At 37.7% G+C, this 24,615-nt stretch overlaps 1 protein-coding gene across 2 annotated transcripts; it reads left to right on the top strand.

The window, feature by feature from the left end:
* Nucleotides 1-1,308: 1,308 nt before the first annotated feature.
* LOC134804815 (serine/threonine-protein kinase tricornered) lies at nt 1,309-24,097 on the top strand. Of its 2 annotated transcripts, none has more exons than XM_063778073.1 (11): nt 1,309-1,651; nt 4,989-5,069; nt 11,870-12,002; nt 12,076-12,223; nt 12,395-12,505; nt 13,153-13,394; nt 13,746-13,885; nt 14,134-14,317; nt 21,041-21,205; nt 21,644-21,807; nt 22,510-24,097. In XM_063778073.1, exons 3-11 carry the CDS (start codon nt 11,881-11,883, stop codon nt 22,623-22,625), a joined length of 1,392 nt encoding a protein of 463 aa, XP_063634143.1. In that variant the 5' UTR covers nt 1,309-1,651; nt 4,989-5,069; nt 11,870-11,880; the 3' UTR covers nt 22,626-24,097. The 2 variants fall into 2 exon arrangements, with proteins under 2 accessions (XP_063634143.1, XP_063634144.1); XM_063778074.1 differs by having other exon boundaries at nt 14,146-14,317.
* Nucleotides 24,098-24,615: the final 518 nt, after the last annotated feature.

Here is a 24,615-nt window from a genome sequence, read left to right on the forward strand (position 1 = left end):
GACTAGGAAGTCTAGGAACCCTTATTCCCTTATAGTTTCATCATGTCCGTCCATAGAAGGTAGCATCCTATAGAAGTGTTATATGCGTGCCTCCGTGAGGGACAAAACATACGCAATGCGACACTATGATTGGTCGAATTTATTTGTTGCCCACCATAATCCATACTAAATTTACGGCGGGAAACAAAAAATATGTGAGACTGTGACAAGGACAAACAATAATAGCGCTTTCGCTGCTACTCCTACTGAAAGATACATAAGACTATCCCGTTCTGTCAGTTATCCCCACCACTCATGCCCAATCTAGTTTAATACTAGATTCATGTGTCCGTCCGTCTGTCCGTCCGCGGCTTTGTTCCGTGATCGTTAGTATTAGAAAGCTGCAATTTGTCATGGATACAATCGACTGCAATGAGTATCTTCTTAGTAAAAAGACGTACAAAGCGCTGTGAAGGTACTCCCACTACTCGCTTATGTTTGTAATGTACATGATACTTACAAAACATCCTGTACATATTTATACTATTTTTATTAGTATTGAACTGTAACAATATTTTGGTGGTAACTACTGGGAAAAAAACCCACCATTTACCAGTGGTAACTACTGGGAAAAAAAATTCCCAGTAGTTACCACCAAACCGAGTTGGTGGTAACTAGTGGGAATAACCAAAGTGATACGTACGAAACGTATCACTTATCTTAGGATGTTTTACTTTCGCAAATTATTGGCGCTATGTTTAGCTGGTACTAGAACGCCATTAGGCATTAAAACTGGAACATAATTTAAATATTCTGTATATTTCAGCAAATAGTAGTGGTACAAAATAGGTGTATGTAACGTAATTTTTTTTGTACCTACATACAAATAATATATGTGTACACGCTCGCTCTGTCTCTTTCTCGCTCTCACTTATGGGTGCGGCGCACCAAGGTCGCGGTGCGGTGCGATAGTCTGTTACGGTTAGTGGTATTCCGCCTGTCCATGGATGGTAGAGGTAATTAAGGAGAACAGTCTCATGGGAGAACTGTTGCTAAAGTGTCCAGCTGGCAGCTGTAAATAATAGTTCCGATAGTTCGACATTTCTCCGGTGGCGTTAAGCCTAGTTCGGACTATATACGTTAGTAATTACTTAGTCGAGTAGCGAGTATTTTAGTTAACTAACTTCTTTATCTGCCTCTCTGTCGCTCTTGCATATTTGTGTGATAGACAGTAGAAGCCTTGATAAAACGCGACCGCTGTCAGTGTTCCCTGCCTTTCTTTGCTAAACGAAAAGTTTCTGAACGAAAACCACAGATTAGCTACGGGCTGAATTGTACAGTAATTGCCACCGCACTTGAGCTCGATTTAAAAAAATCGTAGCCTTCCCTGACATCTTTCTTTGTGCAATTTCTGTCAGGTCCCATGAAAAATCCCGTTATTTTGCTTTTGTAATTCATCTAACAAAGGCTTTTACTTGTTCCGACGGTTGACCGCAGTTAGTGGAACACGCGTTACTAACGCTGATCCATTCAGTGACATTGTGTGAAGATTTATTTTGGTATTTTAATTTATCGATTTTGGCCTTCCTCTCAAAAGATAGTGTTTATTTATTAGTGAGCTCGAGTAATTGCTGCCCAAGCAACAATTTTTTGTGCCACAGTCCTATTCAAGGTATGTATACCTAGATCATAAAGAGTGGTTATTAGTTATGAAACTGCAGGAGTTCGAAGTACTACTTGTACTCATTAGTTCTGTGATGGATACAGTGGCTGATCCATACTGACACGATCCTTTAGCAAAATGTAATGAAACTGATCCTAGATTGCTTAGCAAATACGTGGTGTAAGTATGTATGACAGACATATTATTCATTTAACTGAACAGACATTTATGTACTCACAGTTTTTGAATTGCACTCAACCTAGAAACACTTGTTGCCATGAAACATCATGATCATGAGTAATATCTTATTCATATGGGTACTATTGATGAATGGATTTGACTGTATTACCTAAGATAAATAAATGGGAAAATATATAAGGTGTCATTAAAATATATCATATTTGAAAAGTGACAGACTCCATGTTCATAATTATAAATATTATAATTATTATTTCACATAATTGTACATGACACTTACATTGCTTGAAGAAAAATGTAACTAATGTAAGGTTATGTAAGCTCTGGGATATAATAAAGTTCTGAGGCCCATGTAAATAGTGTGTCTTGAGTCATACATTTCCAAAAGTTGACAGAATCGACTTGTACTTTTAAATGTCATTAATATCAATGCCATTTATCATATTGTTTAGATCCATATGTTTCCCTTTAACAGTTAAGATTTAAAAAATACACGAAAAAAGCCTAACTTTGCCTTTAAGTTCTTAAAATTCTGGAAAAGAAAAAAAAAACAAGAAGATGATGTTATATGGTGGTCATTTTTGCCTTACAATATCTGATTGCACCCTGCAAATAAAGGGTTAAAAGGTTTTGTACATCAGTAGTAGTTGATCAATTGGGAAGATCAAATGGGAAGTAGATTGGCCAAATGCATTGCCACTTTAGCATTCTTTATATATAACATTAACCGAAAAAAGAACAATCTACATCAGCTGGATATAAAATAAAATTAAGTTTAAGATAAAATAAAAAAGTAAACAGGTTCTAAAGTAAAAAAAAATCACTAACAAATACTGAGATTGCTGCAGGTATGCCTATAAAATTTAAGGAGTTCACTTGATTTCCTCAATATCCCGTCATCAGATCCTGACTTGATTCAATGGGACAAACTGAAAAGCATACCCATTTAAATAAAAAGGTTCTTTTTGAAATCAGTCTAATAGTCTCCAAGTAATCTGTGAACATACAATAAAGGAATCTAATTAATTGAGAACCTCCTCCTTTTTTGAACTTTATTAAAAACACAGCATAACTTATATCAACCCATAGCTACTTTTTAATTTGTTAAAACTATTCTGACAGCTGTTATTCCATTTCAATATCTTTAATGTGCAATTAATAAATGTAACTTTAATGTTAGATATTAACAACTGACAATCAGTTGAGATAAAAAAAGCATAATAACAAGCTAGCTGCAGCAATTAGTGGAACTTGTAGTTAAATAGTAGATTGTACAACAAGGGCATAAAGTGACCCATTTTTACCCGAGGCAATTTTTTAAATTAAAATAGTAGACGAGGGTAAAAATGGACATTTATGCCCTTGTTGTACACTCTGCTTTTCACTTCGATTGCGAGGAAAATAAAATTATATTTTTCACGGCAATTTACACCACGAAATTGTCGTAAAGCGAAAGAACATAATACATAACCAATTCCCGCCAACTAACTTTTTAATTATTTTTTAAATTTTCAACATGTGATCAGAGTTTCAAACGCTTGGTTTTCTGTCAAGTCAAACATTTCGGACCATTTTTGAACGATAATCGACTCCTATTTTATGTGATTTACTAAATTTAATGACAGAAAATACGGATTTCTAATAAATTGTAGCAAAAATAAAATAATATAACAAATTTTGTCATCTACTCAATTTTATTGCTCAGTAAAATTGTGCAATATGTTTTAACTGTTTGGCTGTTGAGACTGATTACCTTAGTCTTAGAAGAAAATTTTACTTTTATGCTCTAGAGCATAAAATGCGATTTTATGTCGTCTACGCACGACATAAAGGTGCACTTTTTGAGCATGAGAAGTGAAAGCAAATTTTATACCTAGTATTTCACCCTAACGCCACAGTGTGTTAACAGTAGACAGAGTACATTCTGTAGAACTAATGGAGTCAATTTCAGCAGATCTACATGGTTACTATTATCAACCCCTTTCACTATTTCTTTATCTTGCTTGCCCTTATGTTACCAGTCCAAAGAAGATATTATAGTCTTGCATATTGAACGAATTCCTATCACTGGCAGAAATTAATCAATACAACTGACATTTACTGATTGTGGTTATTAAAACAGTACCAGTTAGTATGCTCCTAGCTGCTGATATTAACTAATGTCCTCTATCATTATGTGACTCCTGTCTTCCACATTTACATTTTGAGGTATACAATTAACACACTTACACATATTTTCCTTACTTAATGCCATTTATTCATGCCACCTCTGTTGCACCAACCTGCAGTGATTAACATTTTTAGGGTTCCTTAACTTTTAGGGACCCTATTACTAAGACTCTGCTGTCCACAATGTCTTTACCTATAGTTCGTTTTTTTAGCATTAGTAAGAACTTGAAAGAAGGTAAGCGATCTTGACATGTCTTTTAATTGCATAACGCTTTTTAAAAATCAGTAGCTATTACTTATAAAAGCAGAAGAATATAAATGATCATGTTAGATTCATAATTGTTCCATATTTGCCGTGACTTATTTTTATAACGTGTTTTTCAATTAAAAAACACATCAAGATTGTTTACCTTTTTTCTAATGCTAAAAAAAATGAACTATAGCTTCATAAGTAGTTGGTCCAAGCTACCACTGCACTGATTTGGTACCGACAGAGTGTGAAAGTGCCACCACATACATCAAATTCCTGTGAAAATCCTGTGTGCTTATTTTAATGGCACTTCATCATTTTGTCACTGCAAAGTTGGTGAAGACTTAGATGTCTGGCTAATTATTCATTTCATGTTCATTGAAGTATTCATAAAATTAAGTATTGTATATGTTTAAAAAAAAAGGTAATATTACGGTAGGTACTATAAAATTGGTAATAATTTATGATCAGTACCCTTACCATGAGTTTAGCATAGCATAGCGACTGTGTTACCTGAAACGCAGTGCATCTAGCTTGCACCAATGTCAGTATGAGGGATAGCAAATATGTCACTGTCAAACTCGTGGTAAGGCTATAGTAGTCAAAAGAAAAATAAACAATAATATACACAATAAATAATAAAATTAATTAAGTTGTTTACGAAAAACTTTTATTACAAGTGGCTACCAACTGATGTGAAGTGTTAAGGATTTGTACATTGTTCCACAGAGAGAGCCGTGTCTTGGGGGAGAAGCACCCCGGGCACTACGGTGGCCCCAGATACACCGGCACCAGCACCCCAGCCGCCGGGTATGCTATATTTATCTTAAACGTAATATTAAACCACTTATTTATTAGGTCACAAGTGCACAGCCTGACTGTCAGGACCATCACCATAAAAACAATTCAGGTCTAACAACCCATATTTACACATTACAAAAAAAAACATTAAATAATTTAATCCCAAATTATTACAAACATAATTATTATACAAATAAATTAAATAATTATTAGCGGCACTAGGGTGCAATCAATACTTTAACCACCAAAAAAAACTGATTTAAACTTTCACGATTATTAAACATTATCAAACTGCACAACGGGACTTAATCGCGTATTTAAGTTTTAAGATTTACCTCCGACGTTTCGAGGACGGCGTTGTCCCCGTGGTCTCGGAGAAGACTGGCTCAAGTTGACATCAACATCTTCTAGCCGCGCGAGTTTTTCGAACTACCCGCACTTGGTCTTGTTTATCAGTTTGAACGTTTTGCGCACTAGGGATGTCACTCTGTCGACACACAACACTAACGATATTCGATTTATCGACTGTCGATATTCGTTTCCGCTTACATTTACTAATGACTGGATTCCATGTGGATGAGATCTTAAAACCCTCGTCCCGATTAAAATTGCAATGTTTTTTGATTTCAATGGCTTCCCGCACTTTTCTACTGTAGAAATGGCGATCCGTGGAGAGGAAAACCCTAGTGCGCAAAACGTTCAAACTGATAAACAAGACCAAGTGCGGGTAGTTCGAAAAACTCGCGCGGCTAGAAGATGTTGATGTCAACTTGAGCCAGTCTTCTCCGAGACCACGGGGACAACGCCGTCCTCGAAACGTCGGAGGTAAATCTTAAAACTTAAATACGCGATTAAGTCCCGTTGTGCAGTTTGATAAAAAAAACTGAACATACATTTATCGTTTTGATGTACCTACTACTTCTTTGCTATGATAATATGATCTGGCGACTGTACTGTACTGTACCTAAACTTAAACGCTCTGTTGTATGATAAAATGATATTTAACGCAAATTTATGGCTACTATATTGATGAATGTGAACGTGCCTTTACACAACTATTATAAATCAGTGCGAGGTAGTGATCATCACCTCGTCCCGCTAAATAAATCGCGAGGTGACGGACTGATGCTTTATGGTACGGGATCTCTATGTACGAAGGCGGGCGTACGATTTAGTACACGCCCGCCTGCATACGTAGTACGTACAGTCAGCAGCAGGAGTTGCTAAGCGGGCGAGGTGTTCAAAATTACCTCGACACGCTCTTATTCTCTTAACAATAAAGTCGCTTCAAGATCATTTTGAACACCTCGCCCGCTTTGCAACTATTGCTGCTGACCGTACATGGTTGTTATATCATATATTTTAATAACTTTAATAGTTAAACCTGCAAATTACCATAAGTTCGTGATATATAAGTATTTCAATTGATTTTAGTACGACATTTTTCCTTATAGATTCTGCTATTTATGTATAATGTAATTTATTCCAATGTACAAGTATTGTCAAAAACAATACATTAAATAATCAACCGATTATATTTCGATATTTCGTAAATAAATTATTAGCACAAGCGATGCAACCACGCTTGTTATGTCCGTAACCTAATATGTGACGTTATCTAATATTAAAAGGGACCTTATTGTCGATGGCGCTTACGCAATTATCAATGATGCTCCGTTATAAATACAATGTCGCGCGACGCTGTGCGGCGTAAGCGCCATCGACAATAAGGTCCCTTTTCATAAATCATGCCCCTATATTTCTTGGTAAAGTAAACTATGCCCAAACTGAATGTAAGAAAATAAGCGGGAAATAATTATTCTGGCAGTAACCTCCACAAGTGTACAATTTTATTAATCGGGATATCACTCAAGTACTGCCTTGATGATCATCTTATAAAGGAATATAATTAATTTCTCTATTTTGAGAGAGAGAGAGTGAATAGAAGGAAAATATAACACAATAATCACAAACGTAGTTTCTAATTTGGTGCTACTGCGTAAGAAGACCTTCAGTAATGCTACAGCGTCAAATATCTTATGAACATAATAACGTAGTTCCAAGAATATGATGTAAACGAGACAAGCTGACATTAAAAATTACGTTCTGTCGTAATGACGTGGTGATAAAAATATTGACGATAAAAAATCCCGTGTACTAAGGATGGTGTCACTCTATAAATATGTTTAATAGATTCGGACAATATGCTAAGATTACATTTTACCTCATCAAATTGTATGCTTTTATCATTGTAGATATTAACTAAAATTAAATAACTTCCGTAAATGGATGAAAAGCATTTCTTCCATATAAAAACTGCCCATGACTGAAAACTGAAAAGGAATATTCCTACAATTCCTTGTGTGATTATTTGTTTAAGGATAAAATAAAATAATCACTTAAATTTCTTTAGGTTTTCTTATTAGTGTTATTTCCAACAGGTTCAACCTGTCAAGTTGTGATTTAGTTCGCCGGACGCGAATAACACCGATAATTTGTATGGTAATATACCCCGCCCAAGGCGGGTAATGTTACTATACAACAATTTTGTATTATGGGATAGTATTAAATTGCTTTTCGGTGCGTGCATATTTCAATTCTAATAGATTGTCCTCATAAACTGAAACAACTACATTTTTTGAAAAAAAGTTAATGTAGTTCGCGCCTAAAAGTAGGTATGTTTGCAACGTTATCGGGACTAAATCAATGTGACTTTCTATCAGAGATGGGTCCTTATGCACATTTTTGATAGAAAAGTCCCTATGCGGCGCATGATGCATAAGGACCTCTCTGATGGGTAGCCACAAATCAATATTATGGGACAATCTTACTCAAATCGTCCTCGTCCCACAATAATCTCAGTAGGGCTTGTGTTTTGGGTATTAGACATCAATTGTAGAAATTTGAACATTAAGTTCCCTACTACTTACCGAGGCTGAATATATAGAACACTAACTAAGTCAATACATATTTAGATTAAGACACACCGCCCAATCGTATGATGTTTCATGCTTGTAATATTGACATTATGTTTACTACAACTATAGTTCGTTTTTTTAGCATTAGAAAGAACTTGAAAGAAGGTAAGCGATTTTGACATGTCTTTTAATTGAAAAACGCTTTTTAAAAATCAATAACTATTACTAATGAAAGCAGAAGAATATAAATGATCGTATTACATTCATAATTTGTTACATATTTGCCGTAACTTATTTTAAAAATGTGTTTTTCAATTAAAAGACACATCAAGATTGTTTACCTTATTTCTAATGCTAAAAAAAACGAACTATAGGTTGAAAATCAATTTAAAAACAAATCAGTCAGTCACAAACGCATTGTAACGAATTTATCGTCTAGTCTTGTTCATTTTTGCTATTATTGTCTTTCACCTTTACAATGAGTTAAATCCCATCTGTCCTTTAGAAAGTCAACCATGGTCAGAGCCTAATATAGTCTACAGTTGCAGAGAGATGCGTTTAAACCATATTCGTGACCGGAACGCACGACGATTTGTCGTGTAAGTGGCCACACGGGTGACGAGGCATGGGGCATGGATCGCTGGTTGTGGCGTCTTTGTCCTATCGCGGGGTGCGGGTGTTAAAATACGCTAAAAACGCGACGCATCAAGCTAGAGTTGAGGTTGACCGCATTTATTGTACTTCTTTTATTTACTAAACTACGTAACAAAGCAGTGATTCTGATTAGTTATTACAGATCAAAATATTTGAATGGCAACATAATCGCAGTGTTATTCTTTAATGTTGGTCGGTCACATTAGCAATAATTAGTATAGTATTGCTAACGATGTAGCAAGGTCGCACCGTGACGCAATCTCGGCGTTCCTCCGCGGATCGCGCGGTTAAGTCGTCACACTGCCGATGTCTTACAAGTATGCGATGCCACCTCATATCACGGTTATTACATTCTGCTAAAGAAAAAAGACAAACATTTGTCTTGATTTAAACACTCGAATATATTATTTTCACCGTTTATTTTTCATTTATTTAGACGTCAGATAAAACATCTTTCAATATTTTCTTATAAAGAAGGCCCTGTTCATTGGGAGAGTGCTATTAAATAATAGAGCTAATATGACAGTACGACAGTATTAAGGTTCTTCTCTTAGGTTATTTAAAGTAAACGATTTAGGGGATATATCAACAAAACGCGTAAAATATTACTTTGCGATGGTGCCCAATAAAATATTCATACATTTCGAGTAGCGAGACAGTTCGATAGGCGAACATAAATCTGTATACACATTTTGACATAAATTAGAATTTCCTTTTATAATAGCAGAAGTATAATTACAGCCCAGCCAGAAACTAATTATTTATTGGGCTCATTCTAATGGCTATGTTATGTTATTATCATTTCTGTCCCATTGCTTTACAAAAATAAAATCTATTATTACACATAGGTACATATAGTCTGTTCGAGAAACGGAAAACGGTGAAAAATAGAGATAATACTCCTAAAAATACGTATGATACCTCATTAGATTCGTAATGATGTCTAGAAAAATGTATTCGAAGCGTGTATTAGCACACAAAAAATTTCAAAAGTTATAAACAAATAAAGGGCAAAAGGGTAGATATTTTTTATTTCCCTAATATCTGAAAAAGTAGTAATATTTAAGAAACCAAAATTAATATTATAAAAGAGGAGGATATTTCCAATCAAACATTCCATACTTGCAGAACTGTACCTCCATTATTTATACTTTTTATTCAACGCTGAACACAGCCCTCCGCGCCTCATTTTCGAGAAACGCGCGCGACGTGAAAAAACGATTACGTAACATTAAATATAATTTTAAAGGTATTAAATTGCCTTTTGAGATATTTGGGAAATAAGAAAAATCTACTTTTTTCTCCCTTTTTTTGTTAATAACTTTTGTAATTTTTTTGTGTGCTAATACACGCTTCGAATACATTTTTCTAGACATCATTACATTACAAATTTAATGAAGTATCACACGTATTTTTAGGAGTATTATCTCTATTTTTCACCGTTTTCCGTTTCTCGAACAGACTACATGTTTGTGTAATAATAAAGAGATTTTATTTTTGTAAAGCAATGGGACAGAAAAGAATAATAGCACACAAAAAAGGGGGAAAAAAAGTAGATATTTTTTATTTCCCCAATATCTCAAAAAGTATTCATATTTAAGAAACGAAAATTAATATTATTAAAGAGGAGGATATTTCCAATAAAACATTCCATACTTGCAGATCTGTATCTCCATTATTTATACTTTTTATTAAAAGATGAACACATCCCTCCGCGCCTCGTTTTCGGGAAACGCGCGCGGCGTGAAAAAGCGATTATGTAACATTAAATATGATTTTAAAGGTATTAAATATTCATTAAAAATTTAAGAAAAATTATGGTGTATTTAAAACATGTCAACAAATGTACTACTTATAGAAATTTACCTTAAAGTTATTTTTTCAACAAGTTAGGCAATTGTTAATTATCAAAATTTTCTCAAACTTCCTTCTTTATTAAAAACGAAAACAAATTTATAAATAACTACCGTAAAATTTTGTCGCCTTCTAGAGCCCTTTTCATATACATGCTTAATAAGATCACGTTATGAAAGTTCTAAAAACATTAATAGTTTGCTTATAATGTTGTTTTAAGTTTTACAATTTTACCTTGATTTTTCGTTTTTTGTCAAATTTCTATGTTACTCTAAAACTTATTATAAGCAAAGTATTAACTTTATTAAAACTTTTATAATGTGATCTTATTAAGCATTTATATGAGAAGAGCTCTAGAAAGCGGCAAATTTTTACGATAGTTTATTATACATTTTTTTTCGTTTTCAATAAAGAAGGAAGTTTGAGAAAATTTCGTTAATTAACAATTGCCTAATTTGTTGAAAAAATAATTTTAAGATAAATTTCTACAAGCAGTACATTTGTTGACATGTTTTATATACACCATAATTTTTTTAAATTTTTCAATGAGTATTTATTACGTAACCGCTTTTTCACGCCGTGCGCGTTTCCCGAAAATGAGGCGCGGAGGGCTGTGTTCAGCGTTTAATAAAAAGTATAAATAATGGAGATACAGCTCTGCAAGTATAGAATGTTTTATTGGAAATATCCTCCTCTTTAATAATATTACTTTTCGTTTCTTAAATATGAATACTTTTTGAGATATTGGGGAAATAAAAAATATCTACTTTTTCCCCCCTTTTTTGGTCATAACTTGATATTTTTTGTGTGCTAATACCCGCATCGAATACATTTTACTAGACATCATTACGAATCTAATGAGGTATCACCCGTATTTTTAGGAGTATTATCTCTATTTTTCACCCTTTTCCGTTTCTCGAACAGACTAACATTGTGCAATAAAAGGAGTACCTATGCCCAAAACTGGTTACTTCAGAAAACAGTATAAAGTACCATAAAAACTTGTATACTATAAAAATGCCGAAACTATGAGGGAACTTCTAATATTATAGACATAACTATAAAGCTTTATGAATATTTAATTGATAGGTGATAAAGGTGTGTCTATACATCCTTGTGCAAGTGTTATGAAAAGAGTTAATCCGACTCTATTCAGAGAGTGTGTTAATGTGCCTAACAGTTAACACACAAATTGCAAGGGGACCCCGCAGTAGGCAAGGTCTGTATTAGGGGAGAACCAGTAACTGATCGTTGTCAGGAATTTAGATATATGAAACATTTACTAGAAATACGTTAAACGTATTATGATTACTTGGTAATATCCCCTTTACTACTGCGACGTAAGGAGAGGAAGTGAGTAATTAGCAACTTTTCTGGTTCCAGGGGTGCTGGACATGACGGCCACGGACAACATCCGCTTCAGCGGCCACACGCTCGACAAGGCCACCAAGGCCAAGGTCACCTTAGAAAATTTCTATACTAATCTCATAACTCAACATTATGAGAGGAAACAGAGGTAATCAGACTTACATTAACTAAACTACTGGCTGAGTTATAACATAGTTTTTAAAATCTGAATTTAATTTTAGGCTCGAGAAGCTGGAGGAGTCACTCAAAGATGAAAACTTGACAGAGAGCCAAAAACAAGAGAAAAGACAGCAACATGCTCAAAAAGAAACCGAGTTTTTGAGGCTCAAGCGATCGAGGCTCGGCGTAGAGGATTTTGAACCGCTCAAAGTAAGTTAGCTCTCGGAAAGAAGGGTGTTGTCTATTTACGAGAAGTACCTTACTGGTAACTCAGTGAGTTGCCCATCAAAGTTTGCAACACACTTGTGCTTTAGATAGGTACCTACTTACAGTACAGAAGCTAAACATTTCCACAGGTGCTAAACATTTGTTTGTTTACAGGTCATCGGGCGAGGCGCGTTCGGCGAGGTCCGCCTCGTTCAAAAGAAAGATACCGGTCATGTTTACGCTATGAAAATACTCAGAAAAGCTGATATGCTTGAAAAAGAACAAGTAAGATTACATGTACAATCAAATCAATTATTTTGGAAATTCGTCTAATTTCATAACATACGGGGCTCTTATTAAAAATGGATAAGTTTTAGTCCACAGAATCACAGGGCATAAGTTTCTTTAAAATAAACGAGACACTTAATTTTTTTACCATTCAAATATACCGTTACTCAATGAGGGTATCTGGCTGACTAGTCAAATCAGTTTCTTTTTTCGAACTGACTAAACGATTTGCCACTATTGAATTAATATGAAACACCACAAATGACATCAAGTTACCTACTGTTTTACCTACTTTTACGTACCTAGTTTAGCCCATTGGTAAAATAGAAATTGAGTGGAAAAAAAACCACTATCTATGTTTCTCTATTAATTTTCTGGTGCTTTATTTCGTGCATAGTGTGAAATAATTTATTTTAAAAACAGTCAATATCCTCATTCCTTGTAAACTTTACAAAAATTCAAGTTGCCCTTCTAAACCTGGCTGTTACCCTACATGATATGTATTAGTATATTGCCATCTAGAAAGCTTTCGAACTCTTTTTGGGCTTAATTATGACTAGTGTGACGGTACAGAGTGTCTTCGTGACAAGCCGACATCTGCACTGCTGTGCTGTCAAATTAATTGTTTACTTGTAACTTGGCAGGTGGCCCACGTGCGGGCCGAGCGTGACATCCTAGTAGAAGCGGACCACCAGTGGGTAGTGAAGATGTACTATAGTTTTCAAGATCCCATGAACTTATACCTCATCATGGAATTCCTGCCAGGCGGCGACATGATGACCCTACTCATGAAAAAAGACACCCTTAGCGAAGAATGTGCGCAGTTTTATGTCGCTGAGACGGCGCTAGCGATCGACAGTATACATAAGCTCGGTTTCATACACAGGTAAATCACATGCAAGCAACATGCTTATCACTAAATAGATTCAGTTTTATGATAGGTAAAGTTGATATTTAGGAAAGGAGACAGTGAAATGTTTGGATATCATCGAGTGGATCCTAGTGATGGACACGGAAAGTGGCCATAGGAACTCCTGCAATACAACGACGCATTCCAGTCGAGCGTAGGCTTGTTTGAATCGCCTCTGGAAGAAATTATGGAATTGACTCTACAAAAAGGTTTAGTCGGCAAGCATGTGTTGAAACTAATAATAGTGGCCAAAACTTGATTGAGCATAATACGTTGGTTTGGTGAGATATATTGATACCTGAAGTAATAATTGTCCGTTATGTGCAGAGACATAAAGCCGGATAACCTTCTGCTGGACGCGCGCGGGCACATCAAACTCAGCGACTTCGGGCTGTGCACGGGCCTCAAGAAGAGCCACCGCACTGACTTCTACCGCGACCTGTCGCGCGCCACGCCCTCAGACTTCAGTAAGTAATCTCCATCCATTTCACTGCCACTCAAACCTATCGTTCGCATTGAATTTAACAATTACTTGTCTCTTTTCCGTCTGTACCATTTGCTCATTCGAATCAAATCTTACATGAATATTGAATTTATTATGTTATAAAACTCATTGTTTTTATACTCGCTATTCCTTTAATGCTTTCGTGTTTTTGTTTTTATTTTAACCACGTCGTTATCATTCATGAATAATTTAGTGGGTGCGTCACGTTAGACTTTTTTTCAGTTTCAACATCGTCGTCGGCGATGGACTCAAAGCGGCGCGCGGAGTCTTGGAAGCGCAACCGGCGGGCGCTGGCATACTCCACCGTGGGCACGCCCGACTACATCGCGCCCGAGGTGTTCCTGCAGACCGGCTACGGCCCGCAGGCCGACTGGTGGAGCCTCGGCGTCATCATGTAAGCACACCACACACCCACATATCCGACTTGTCGCCTTCTTATGCTCTAATGCGAACGACTCTTTTATAATCTTTGAACTTGTTGTGGTGGCACCGATTGGGTTTGAAGATATGTATGATTAGCCGGAATATCAGATATCTCACTGACGTTACGTTCTTTACTACTTACTGAGTTACGATATGTTACATCTAAGCAGCGTGGCGGGTGGTAATAAGTGCCTTCGTTTCTTCCTCTTTTTTCTGCGACATGTTAACAGCAGCAGGCTGGGGACTTTCATATAGGTACACCTTTGAATTTCTTCACGGATGTATGCAGGTTTCCTCACTATGTTTCCTTCACCGAAAAGATAGTGGTAAATATCACATGATATTCCGTACATAAGTTCCGAAAAACTCACTGGTACGAGCCAGGATTTAAACCTGCGACCTCCGGATTGAAAGTCGGACGTCAGATCCATTCGGCCACCACCGCTTGGTAAACACATAAAAAAAGTAAATAAATAAATTTGTCAGAAGATATATGTATAGCCGAGATGTTATTGTGAAATAAAAAATAGTCGTTCGGTTCTTAACAACTTTACGAGTTATCGCCCGGGATGCGACGACTGACGAAATTTGCGCCTGGCCCGCGGTCTGTTATCTCTTGATTAACTGCGATATTATTTTTACATTTCAACGTCATGATGCTAACGTACCGTAAATCGTACTACGATACGATATCGTGGCGTAAATCCATCTACGTGACATGACGTCGTATCTTTCCACGACACGACGTCGCAACGTTACACGATATCGCATCGTACGACGACGATACGTCGCAACTAAATACTCCTTACGATTTGGAGTGACGCAAACTTAATGTTTGAACTAATTAGCTAGGCTAGAGCATGGCGAGTGTCACGCTAATTAGAGCTGTGCAAGTGACGTTTAGATTGATAGCCTGAAAATGGTTTTTCGATACGTAGATAATACATAGTAAACAAACAGGGAGTAAACAAGGAAGATTAACGATGCCTTATCATTCAACGTTCTTTGAAAAGTGAATTATTGATGGCCGTCCTAATGGGGCATTCTAGCCTGTCATAACAGTCATTTGTACGATGCGTATAGAAAATACAAACACAACAATGTTATTGTGTTCTAGCTCTGCTAGATGAGATCACTAATTGGTGTCATTTGAAAATAATGAGCTTATAATAGTTGATTGTTTAGAAATACTATTGACAACTTCATTGTTCCCGAATAAAGTTTGCATTGCGAATATACAGCGATTGCGAAAATATAAACAAATTATTTAATGTATTTTTTTAATACGCAACTTGGATCTTTTATGCTTATTTCACTCCATAATAAACGCCCATAAAGTTGGTTGAACAACTACTCAATCAATTGTGTACGCATTTTAGTTCAACGTCGAAACAGGGGCAATGTGTTTCAAGTACGCATGTAAGTTTGTATAATACTTGCATGAAATTATGGTAATCTGTCATTTTGCGTAGGTGTACAGTCACCAGCATAAATATATTACTATGGGCAGCCGTGCAAAAATATCTGATCCTCCATTTGGGGCATAAGTATATGACGACACTACCTCGGTAAAAATATGTGATGATTTGTGGCCGGCAAAAACATTGTTACTCTGTATCCGCATAAATATCTGATCGGGTCGCTTAAAAATATTATATTACTCATAAAAATTAAAATTATGTGATTACTTTCACCTGGCATAAATATCTGATACACTATGAAAGCAATATCTACATCTGATGGCAGATGGACCGCCTATATATCTGACACGTTGGAAAAGCAAAAATATGTTATTGTTGTTATCAACCTGCAAAAATGAACCATACCCGTTTGGTATAGAGCCGTAAATTGTATGAAGTTATTTGACAATCCACGAAAACAGTGCAGACTTGTCATTGCATATGTCTGTCTCACATTTTATTCTATCATCAATTTGACGGAATAAAATGGTTTGTAGCATTGAAATAAAAGCTTTGTTGCATACAAGATTATGATCGTGTCATTCACAGACGCGCAAATTTGTCAAATGTAACCTTTAATGCCGTGACAATATGAACCAAGGCACGCGTCTTCTGACTGAATGACATGATCTATATGGTATGTAAGCCAACTTTAAATATTTTCCCTCTACGTTTCGAGCTAGGGAAAATAACCATTTGTTAATCGCTTTATTGCCGCTCGTAGGACAGCTGCCGCACAACTGCATTCAATAAAACACGGCAGATATTTATCAATTTTATTTTCACTTTCTTACCAATAAAAAACTTAAAATAAATTGTCTTGAACTTAAACTCCTATCCTCTGCTTTAATAGAATACGTGAAATAAACTCTAATATCTAGTATGCCCACCCTCGGCATTGATAACATCAGTCAGCCTGTCTCGCATGGACATAACCATGTTGTAGCAATGATTCAAGCGCCGCAGAGATTCCCATATGTCAAAACAGTGCCGAGTTAAAGTTGCCTTCGTTCTGGCTTGTGTGGGGTCCCAGTGCTGTGTCATTATGGCCCACAAGTTTTCAATGACATTTAGATCTGGACTTTTAGGTGGGAAGTCTAACAACGCAATTTTCTCTTGTTCGTTAATCCAATGGCGAACAATACGGCTGTTGTGAAAAGAACAGTTGTCCTGGATCACGTATACAGGATTGACGTTTGGATAAGTAATATGCAACGAGGGCAATAGCACATCGTTGAGGATTTCAATATAATCTCGGCTGGTTAATCGACCAGTTACTTGGCCCAGTTCTCCCGGCCCTGCAGACGACATCCATCCCCAAACTCCGCATGAAATACGACCCGATCTTCTATTTTCCATTACGTTTAATTCGTCATAACGGGTATTATTCAATCTCCACAATGACACTCGACCATCCATGCTTGACCGAAACACTTTTTCATCTACAAATGCGACGTTTCTAAAATCAAAGTTTAAATATTGATTCGCAAAATCGAGTCGGAGGTCCTTGTGTCTTCTTTGCAGCACGGGTTTTCGTGCAGGGACTCGATTCCTTAAGCCAGCCGCTTTCAATCTTCGACGAACACTATCGCGGGATATACCATAGTCATTTGCGACTGCGAGCGTTGAAGTTATAGGATTTTCTTGATATAAGCGAACAATATTTTGATCTTGAATGGCTGTTGTTTTACGGGGACGACCTAAACTTTTATGATGGTCGACATTGCCTTCTGATTCCCATCGCGTAATCCATAACTTAACGGTATTTCCCTTAGATATGAGCGCCGATAGGCATTTAGCCGGCGGCGGCGCGCTGGTTAAAATCGGTCGGCGGCGGCGGCGAATCGGTGGCGTGGCCTTGAAACACCTTTGATTAATGCAAAAAGAATTCAAACCAAAACTTTGCCAAAAATACATGTTTTTGCTGTAAGAAAGTTAAAAAATAAGTGAATTTTTCAATTTCAAGCAAAATTTATTGAATAAAGGTACGAAATTTTTTTATATAGTATCGCGCAGCATCAGAGGCGGTCTTGATCTTGGCGAGGCCCTGGCTGGAAGATCTTTGCGTGGCCCTTATCTTTTGTGCTAAGTAAAAAGTAGCGGATTGACTGTATCAGGGAAACGTCTGGTCGACAGTCCAGTCCAGAAGAGCCGAAGTGAGGATAATCAAGCTCCGTCAGTAACCAATATCGACCCAACAAACCGATTTATGTCAAAAAGTGAGGCCCAAGGCCGAGCTCCACCTAACACCGAAGACCTGATTCCGACGCCTTCCCATGCGAGGCCAGATGCTGAGCTGCAGGTAAGCTTACAGCTTAGAATCGAACGCCAAGTGTGAGCTTGGCTGACGGCCGAATGCGCGGAGCGCCGACTACGGCGCGCTTCTGTGCGAGGCCGAAGGCCAAGCTGCAAGAGAGCATAGCTTGGAATTGAACTATTGGTCCATGTAAGCAAGTCCGAAGGCCGATAAAGACCGAGGCCATAGTGTTAAAGACCTGGAGCAGGTGCATTTGTGCGAGGCCAAAGGCCGTGCTGCAGTGGAGCTAAGATCGGAGAAGAACCAATGACCAAGCATTTTAAAAGCGAGGCCGAAAGTTAGGCTCCAAACAGGGCCGAAAACTTGGAGGTTCAGATAGCGGCTTACTATGCGAGGCCAAAGATTGGGCTGCGAGAGAGCAAAGATTGAAATTTGAACAATGGCCAAGGTTAAATGAGACCCGATTCCGTTTCCGATGCCTTCCGTGCGAAGCCAACGGCCACCTTTGGGCGTGAAAGCACTTAATATCTGAAATTAACCCCCTTTTACACCTTTTAAAGATATTCAACCATGCTTGCAATGGTTAAATTAGCGGTGAATGACGGATGAGCTAGCAAGCTGGCAAAATTAGTCATTTCGTTGCCCTAACACTAGTAGCGCGGCTACCAAACAGAAAAGTTTGAATTTACCATCGATATTTTTGAATTATATGGACCTAAAATACCTTTTGAATGTCTATAAGCTATTCAGACTGGCCCCGTTAAAGATCTAAACTAGATAAAATATTTAATTATCTGATTCTGAAAGTAGTAGTATCTAACAAGGTCACGCCGATGCCACGCCGATAGCGCAGCATCGGCGGCGGCGGCGCGAAAATTTTGTCGGCGGCGGCGGCGCGCCGGCGCGGCGCTCATATCTAATTTCCCTAAAAAAAAACAAATATTAAGAATATATTATTAAGTAATAAGTGTAATAACACTATTCATGAAGTCGGAATTAAGTAATTAAATATAAAATAACTTACAGAGTTCGTCCCGAGTTGGGGTGATAGGGGCCTTGTCGTCGGAAATAGAAGACTAACTAATCTTCGATTCGCCGACGACATTGTTCTATTCTCCTCGACTGCTTCCGAGCTACGATCAATGCTTCAAGACCTCAGCAATGCAAGCCTCGAGGTTGGACTTCGGATGAACATGTCGAAGACCAAGCTAATGACAAATAGCAGCACCCCACGTAGGATTGAGATAAACGGAGAATCGGTTGCATATGTCCAGGAGTACATTTACTTGGGCCAACTAGTTTCCTTCCAGGCGCGACAAGAGAAGGAAGTCGAAAGACGGACTGAAAACGCCTGGAGGAGCTATTGGTCCATGAAACATCTGATGAAAGGCGATCTCCCCCTGTCACTTAAGCGGAGACTCATGGACATATGCATACTTCCAATTCTCACCTACGGTGCACAAACTTGGTCCTTGACGGCGTATCAGAGGTCCAAACTAGGGGTTTGCCAGCGAGCTATGGAGCGCAGCATATTAGGTGTGAAATTAATGGATCGTATCCGGAACACCACGCTGCGCTCCAGAACAAAAATAGTCGACGTAGCTCGGAAAGCGGCCAAGCTAAAGTGGGACTGGGCTGGTCATGTCTGCCGAATGCCGAGTGAGCTGTGGGCCAAGATCGCCACAGAGTGGCAGCCCAGCTCAAAACGAGGAATTGGCAGACCACGTCGGCGATGGCGAGACGAGTTAGACTCCTTTTTAAGGGAATGGCCAGAGACTGCACAGGATCGGGAAGACTGGAAAAAGTGGGGGGAGGCCTTTGCCCAGCAGTGGGACATTATAGGCTCCCAATAATAATAATAATAACAGAAACTCTTAACACATCCATTATTTCATGAATGGGTTTATGTTCCTCGTGCATGGAAACAATTCTATGTTTCAAATGGTCGTCGACTCGATAAGTCGCCATGATATTTATTTATGTGCCTAACTGTTGTGATTATCCCCAAGGAGTACTAAATTAATAGGCAACTATCCCTACGAAATAATAATAAAGTCGATTTTATGTAATGTGACATATTCAAGTTGACTTATTTATTATTCTTTTTAATACCATGTAAGAAGGAGGCTTATTATATACTTACTATACTCTTTGGGTTTATTACACATCTCCTATCAAGTCTTCTGATACATGATTTTTAAATAAGTCACAATTTAACTGTGCAAATAAAAAAATGTGAGACAGACATATGCAATGACAAGTCTGCACTGTTTTCGTGAATTGTCAAATAACTTCATACAATTTACGGCTCTATACCAAACGGGTATGGTTCATTTTTGCAGGTTGATAACAACAATAACATATTTTTGCTTTTCCAACGTGTCAGATATATAGGCGGTCCATCTGCCATCAGATGTAGATATTGCTTTCATAGTGTATCAGATATTTATGCCAGGTGAAAGTAATCACATAATTTTAATTTTTATGAGTAATCAAATATTTTTAAGCGACCCGATCAGATATTTATGCGGATACAGAGTAACAATGTTTTTGCCGGCCACAAATCATCACATATTTTTACCGAGGTAGTGTCGTCATATACTTATGCCCCAAATGGAGGATCAGATATTTTTGCACGGCTGCCCATAGTAATATATTTATGCTGGTGACTGTACATATGTACAGACAATTTTACTTGTATAGAAGCCCCAGACATTTCTAAAGTTTTGAGTTATGCATAGAAATCTTACATATACAAACTTTCATAGGCAGTATCCCATTGCGGACTATTAAAGCAATGCAAGTAAAGCTAGAAACTACAAGGTAGAAGTGCGAACTTGCTGTGCGAATGCTCACCGATCAACGTGTATCCCTTTTATTTTCTTAGTGAATAGGTAGTACATACATAGTTTGTTGGGCGGTAGGACAGATGGTACAGAAGCACGGCAGTTGATATTGTGTCTTGGCTGCGTTGCAGGTACGAGATGCTGATCGGGTACCCGCCTTTCTGCTCCGAGTCCCCGCAGGACACGTACCGCAAGGTGATGTCGTGGCGCGAGTCGCTCACATTCCCGCCCGAGATACCCATCAGCGAGGAGGCAAGGGAAACCATTCTGCGCTTCTGCTCCGAACCGGACCGCAGGTTACTTTATTTTTTGGGAAATACACTAGCCATCAGGCATACTCTGAAAACATCGCTTTCTTTCTAGGGCCTCACATAGGTATCAATCATTTTCTCGTAGGTATAATAATAACGATGATAACATATTAAAGTACTACACTCAATCAACTTTCCGCGTGAGAAAACCTTAATACCTTTAAAGAAAATTAAAACGCTGGTGGAACACTTTTGCGACAAATAATATATACCTACTTAACCCTTTGAACTCCATGCGTGTCAAATATAATACGCCATCGTAAACCTAATTGGAATGCATGAAGGTTAATATTAACTGTAGGTAACAGTGCGCGTCTGTGACCCTCTTTGGATAAAAAAATTGCCTCTATACTTATTAATGATAAATAAACATTTATTGTGAACGTAGGTTGAATGCATGTTGTAGGTGTGTATGTGTTGTAGGCTGGGTTCCGGGCGCGGCATCGAGGACGTGAAGTCGGTGCCGTTCTTCCGCGGCGTGGACTGGAGCCACGTGCGCGAGCGCCCCGCCGCCATCTCCGTCGAGGTGCGCTCCATCGACGACACCTCCAACTTCGACGACTTCCCCGACGTGAAGCTCGAAATACGTACGTATCAAGGGTTGGCTTTTTTATATGGGGTTCTGAGGGAAGATTCCAGATCCCATGCTGTTACGTAAAAATGATCTTGAATGATATTTAAAGCAAAACCAGTCGTGAATTTTGACAAAAAGATTTTGTGATGCTAATCGATTCCATTGCTATTCAGGATCAAAAGCTTCTGAGAGACATAATTAAAAAATTAGTGAAGGTCTCCTAAGACCATTTTCGCATAGCAGCACAGGGTCAGGCTGCACTCAGTGGCCCATAAAAAAATTGTAGACAGTTCATTACTTATCCATTTTACAAATTCAACATATATGTACATAGTATTATTAACGCGAGCTACCAGACCCGTCTACAAATTCCACTAAACACACAAAATTACAAAGAAATTGTACGTGATTAAGCGCACTTAAGAAGCTTTGATCAGTCTTAAGTTAATTGATTCATTTGTGTTACGAAAATTAACCATGTAAATAATATTAAATTGTATTTATTGTACTGAATTCATACACATATAAGTCTATAGCATACGCAAAAACACCTTAATGCATTTAACTTAAAAATGGCTTAATTGTCGTAACACAATGGAATCAATTAACTTTAGACTAATTACAGGTCCTTAACTACGTATTTTTTTTGCAATTCCGTCTTACAATTTAGCACATTTAAAACAAGTGTACTGATATTGAATTGTGTTTATTACAGCGGCAGCGCCAATCACGCAAGACGGTGAGGTGGCGTACAAAGACTGGGTATTCATTAACTACACGTTCAAGCGGTTCGAGGGGCTCACCCAGCGCGGCACGCCCACCAAGAAGTGAGCGCCGACACCCCCCACACCCAACGGCTCCAGGCGGGCCGCCCTGCCCCTCCCCGCTAATCGCGCCGATGTTAACACTGACGTCACCATCACCCTAAATGACCTGGATTTACCTATAACTAGAGTGCTCTCTGTTTTAGTCTGTAACTCTTCTTATTTTCACACACATTACGACTATTTATTTCCATACAACGATTTGTTAGCTGTCGATTCATAAAAGCGATTAAAATGAAGTTCACAACACATTTACACATTCTTTTTACAATATGGAAATGTTGCTGTTCCAAACCAAAATATTGTAACCCCGTCCAAGAGGAGAAAATGTATCCATCATATATTATTGGTGTTCCATGGCTATCATACCGGCGTGTATGAAAGTAGTAAAACTGAAATTATAAAAGTAAATCTTACTATTTTTTCCGGCAAATGGGTCTAGTGTAAAGAGTAACGTTCGTCGCATTTCTTCTGGTTTAATGAATTGTACGATTTAAAGGTTCCCGATGTTTCCTATTTCACCTGTAATAGTTAATTATTTGTTTTACAAGGGGGCAAGGTTGTTGTTTGACCGCTCGTGATAACATTGATACCCGAGCAAGCGAAAGATTACAAAATTGAACCACTAGCGTAGCTAGTGGTTCGAAAAATTGAATCTTGAGCGTTGCGAGGGTTTCAAAGCACGAGGGTTAAACAAAATTTGCCCCCGAGTGAAACACAAAATTTTGCACCACACCAACCCGACCAAACCAAAAGCAAATATTAAATGTAAAATATCAAACAAAAACAAACCAAATCAAATCCAAATGAATGTTATTATATATTAATCATCCAAAATCATCATTCAAAAGTCAATTCTACCAGCAAACATAAGAAAACAACTCAAAATTTGCATTTGATTACTTTGCCTGACATGTGAATAAAATGCAACTTTGTTATCAGTTCTTGAAGTGCAACGTAAGCCTTTCCAAGCTGGTGTGGGAAAATTAAATTATTTATTTACTGCTACACTGTATTGTAGCTTGATAGACTGGGTAAGGAGAAAATCCTAAGAATTATGACACTCAGTCTATGGTCACTTCATATATAAATTTCATAGAAATCTGTTCGGTATTTAAATCTTGAAAAGGTAACTGACAGACATGCAGAGTTGCTTTCGCATTTATAATAATAGCATGGATGCTTATAATTTTCGAAATGGCACTATAATTATTGTTTGATTGTATTTGAATAAGTTGTATTGTTTTATTGCGCTATAGTCACGCCACAGATATTGTATATGACGACTGGTTGCACCCAACACGAGACCGAACATTGCAGAAAACTAGCACAGTTAAGTCAAGTATGGAAGAGAATCATTGTCCGATCGATCACTTATTTATTAGTTGCGTATAATGACGAACATCTGTAAAAAAATCTTTGAGTAGTTAACACGTTTCAAGTACAGAATACTTAAAATAAATCTATTTTTAACGAACAGTTTTCTGACTTTCATTAGATTCATAGTCAATATGATTATTTGTGATGAGAACGCCTATCTTAGTAATCAGTCAGAATCAGAAGTACCCATTTGTTCAAGCGCTGATCATGCGCTACCGAGCGGACGAGCGAGCAGCGAACTAGTAAACTTGTACATACGGTAGAGCCTCGCTAATCCGGATCCCGGTGATCCAGTGATTCCTGTAATCAGGACAGTATACGCAGCCACACTGCCTTTGATAGTCATGAAACTTTGAATTTATTTTCCCTGACTAAGAATGTCTTAAAATGGAGTGCGAAAATGTAAAGAGATGTATAAGTCTGTCAAGCCATTTCCGTCAGTAGAAAAAAGCGGCAAATTTCAAAGATGTAGGCGCGAAAGGTTGTCGCCCCATAGAAAATTAAAATTTCGCGCCTTTTTCTACTGACAAAGTTGATTGACCAGCTATACATACATTAGGTTTTGAAACCCACCCCTATCGTGTGCGGCGCGCATAGCTGGTAGGATCCTATAGAAG

Source organism: Cydia splendana, chromosome Z (genome assembly GCF_910591565.1).
Source record: "Cydia splendana chromosome Z, ilCydSple1.2, whole genome shotgun sequence".
Taxonomy (NCBI): Eukaryota; Metazoa; Arthropoda; class Insecta; order Lepidoptera; family Tortricidae; genus Cydia; species Cydia splendana.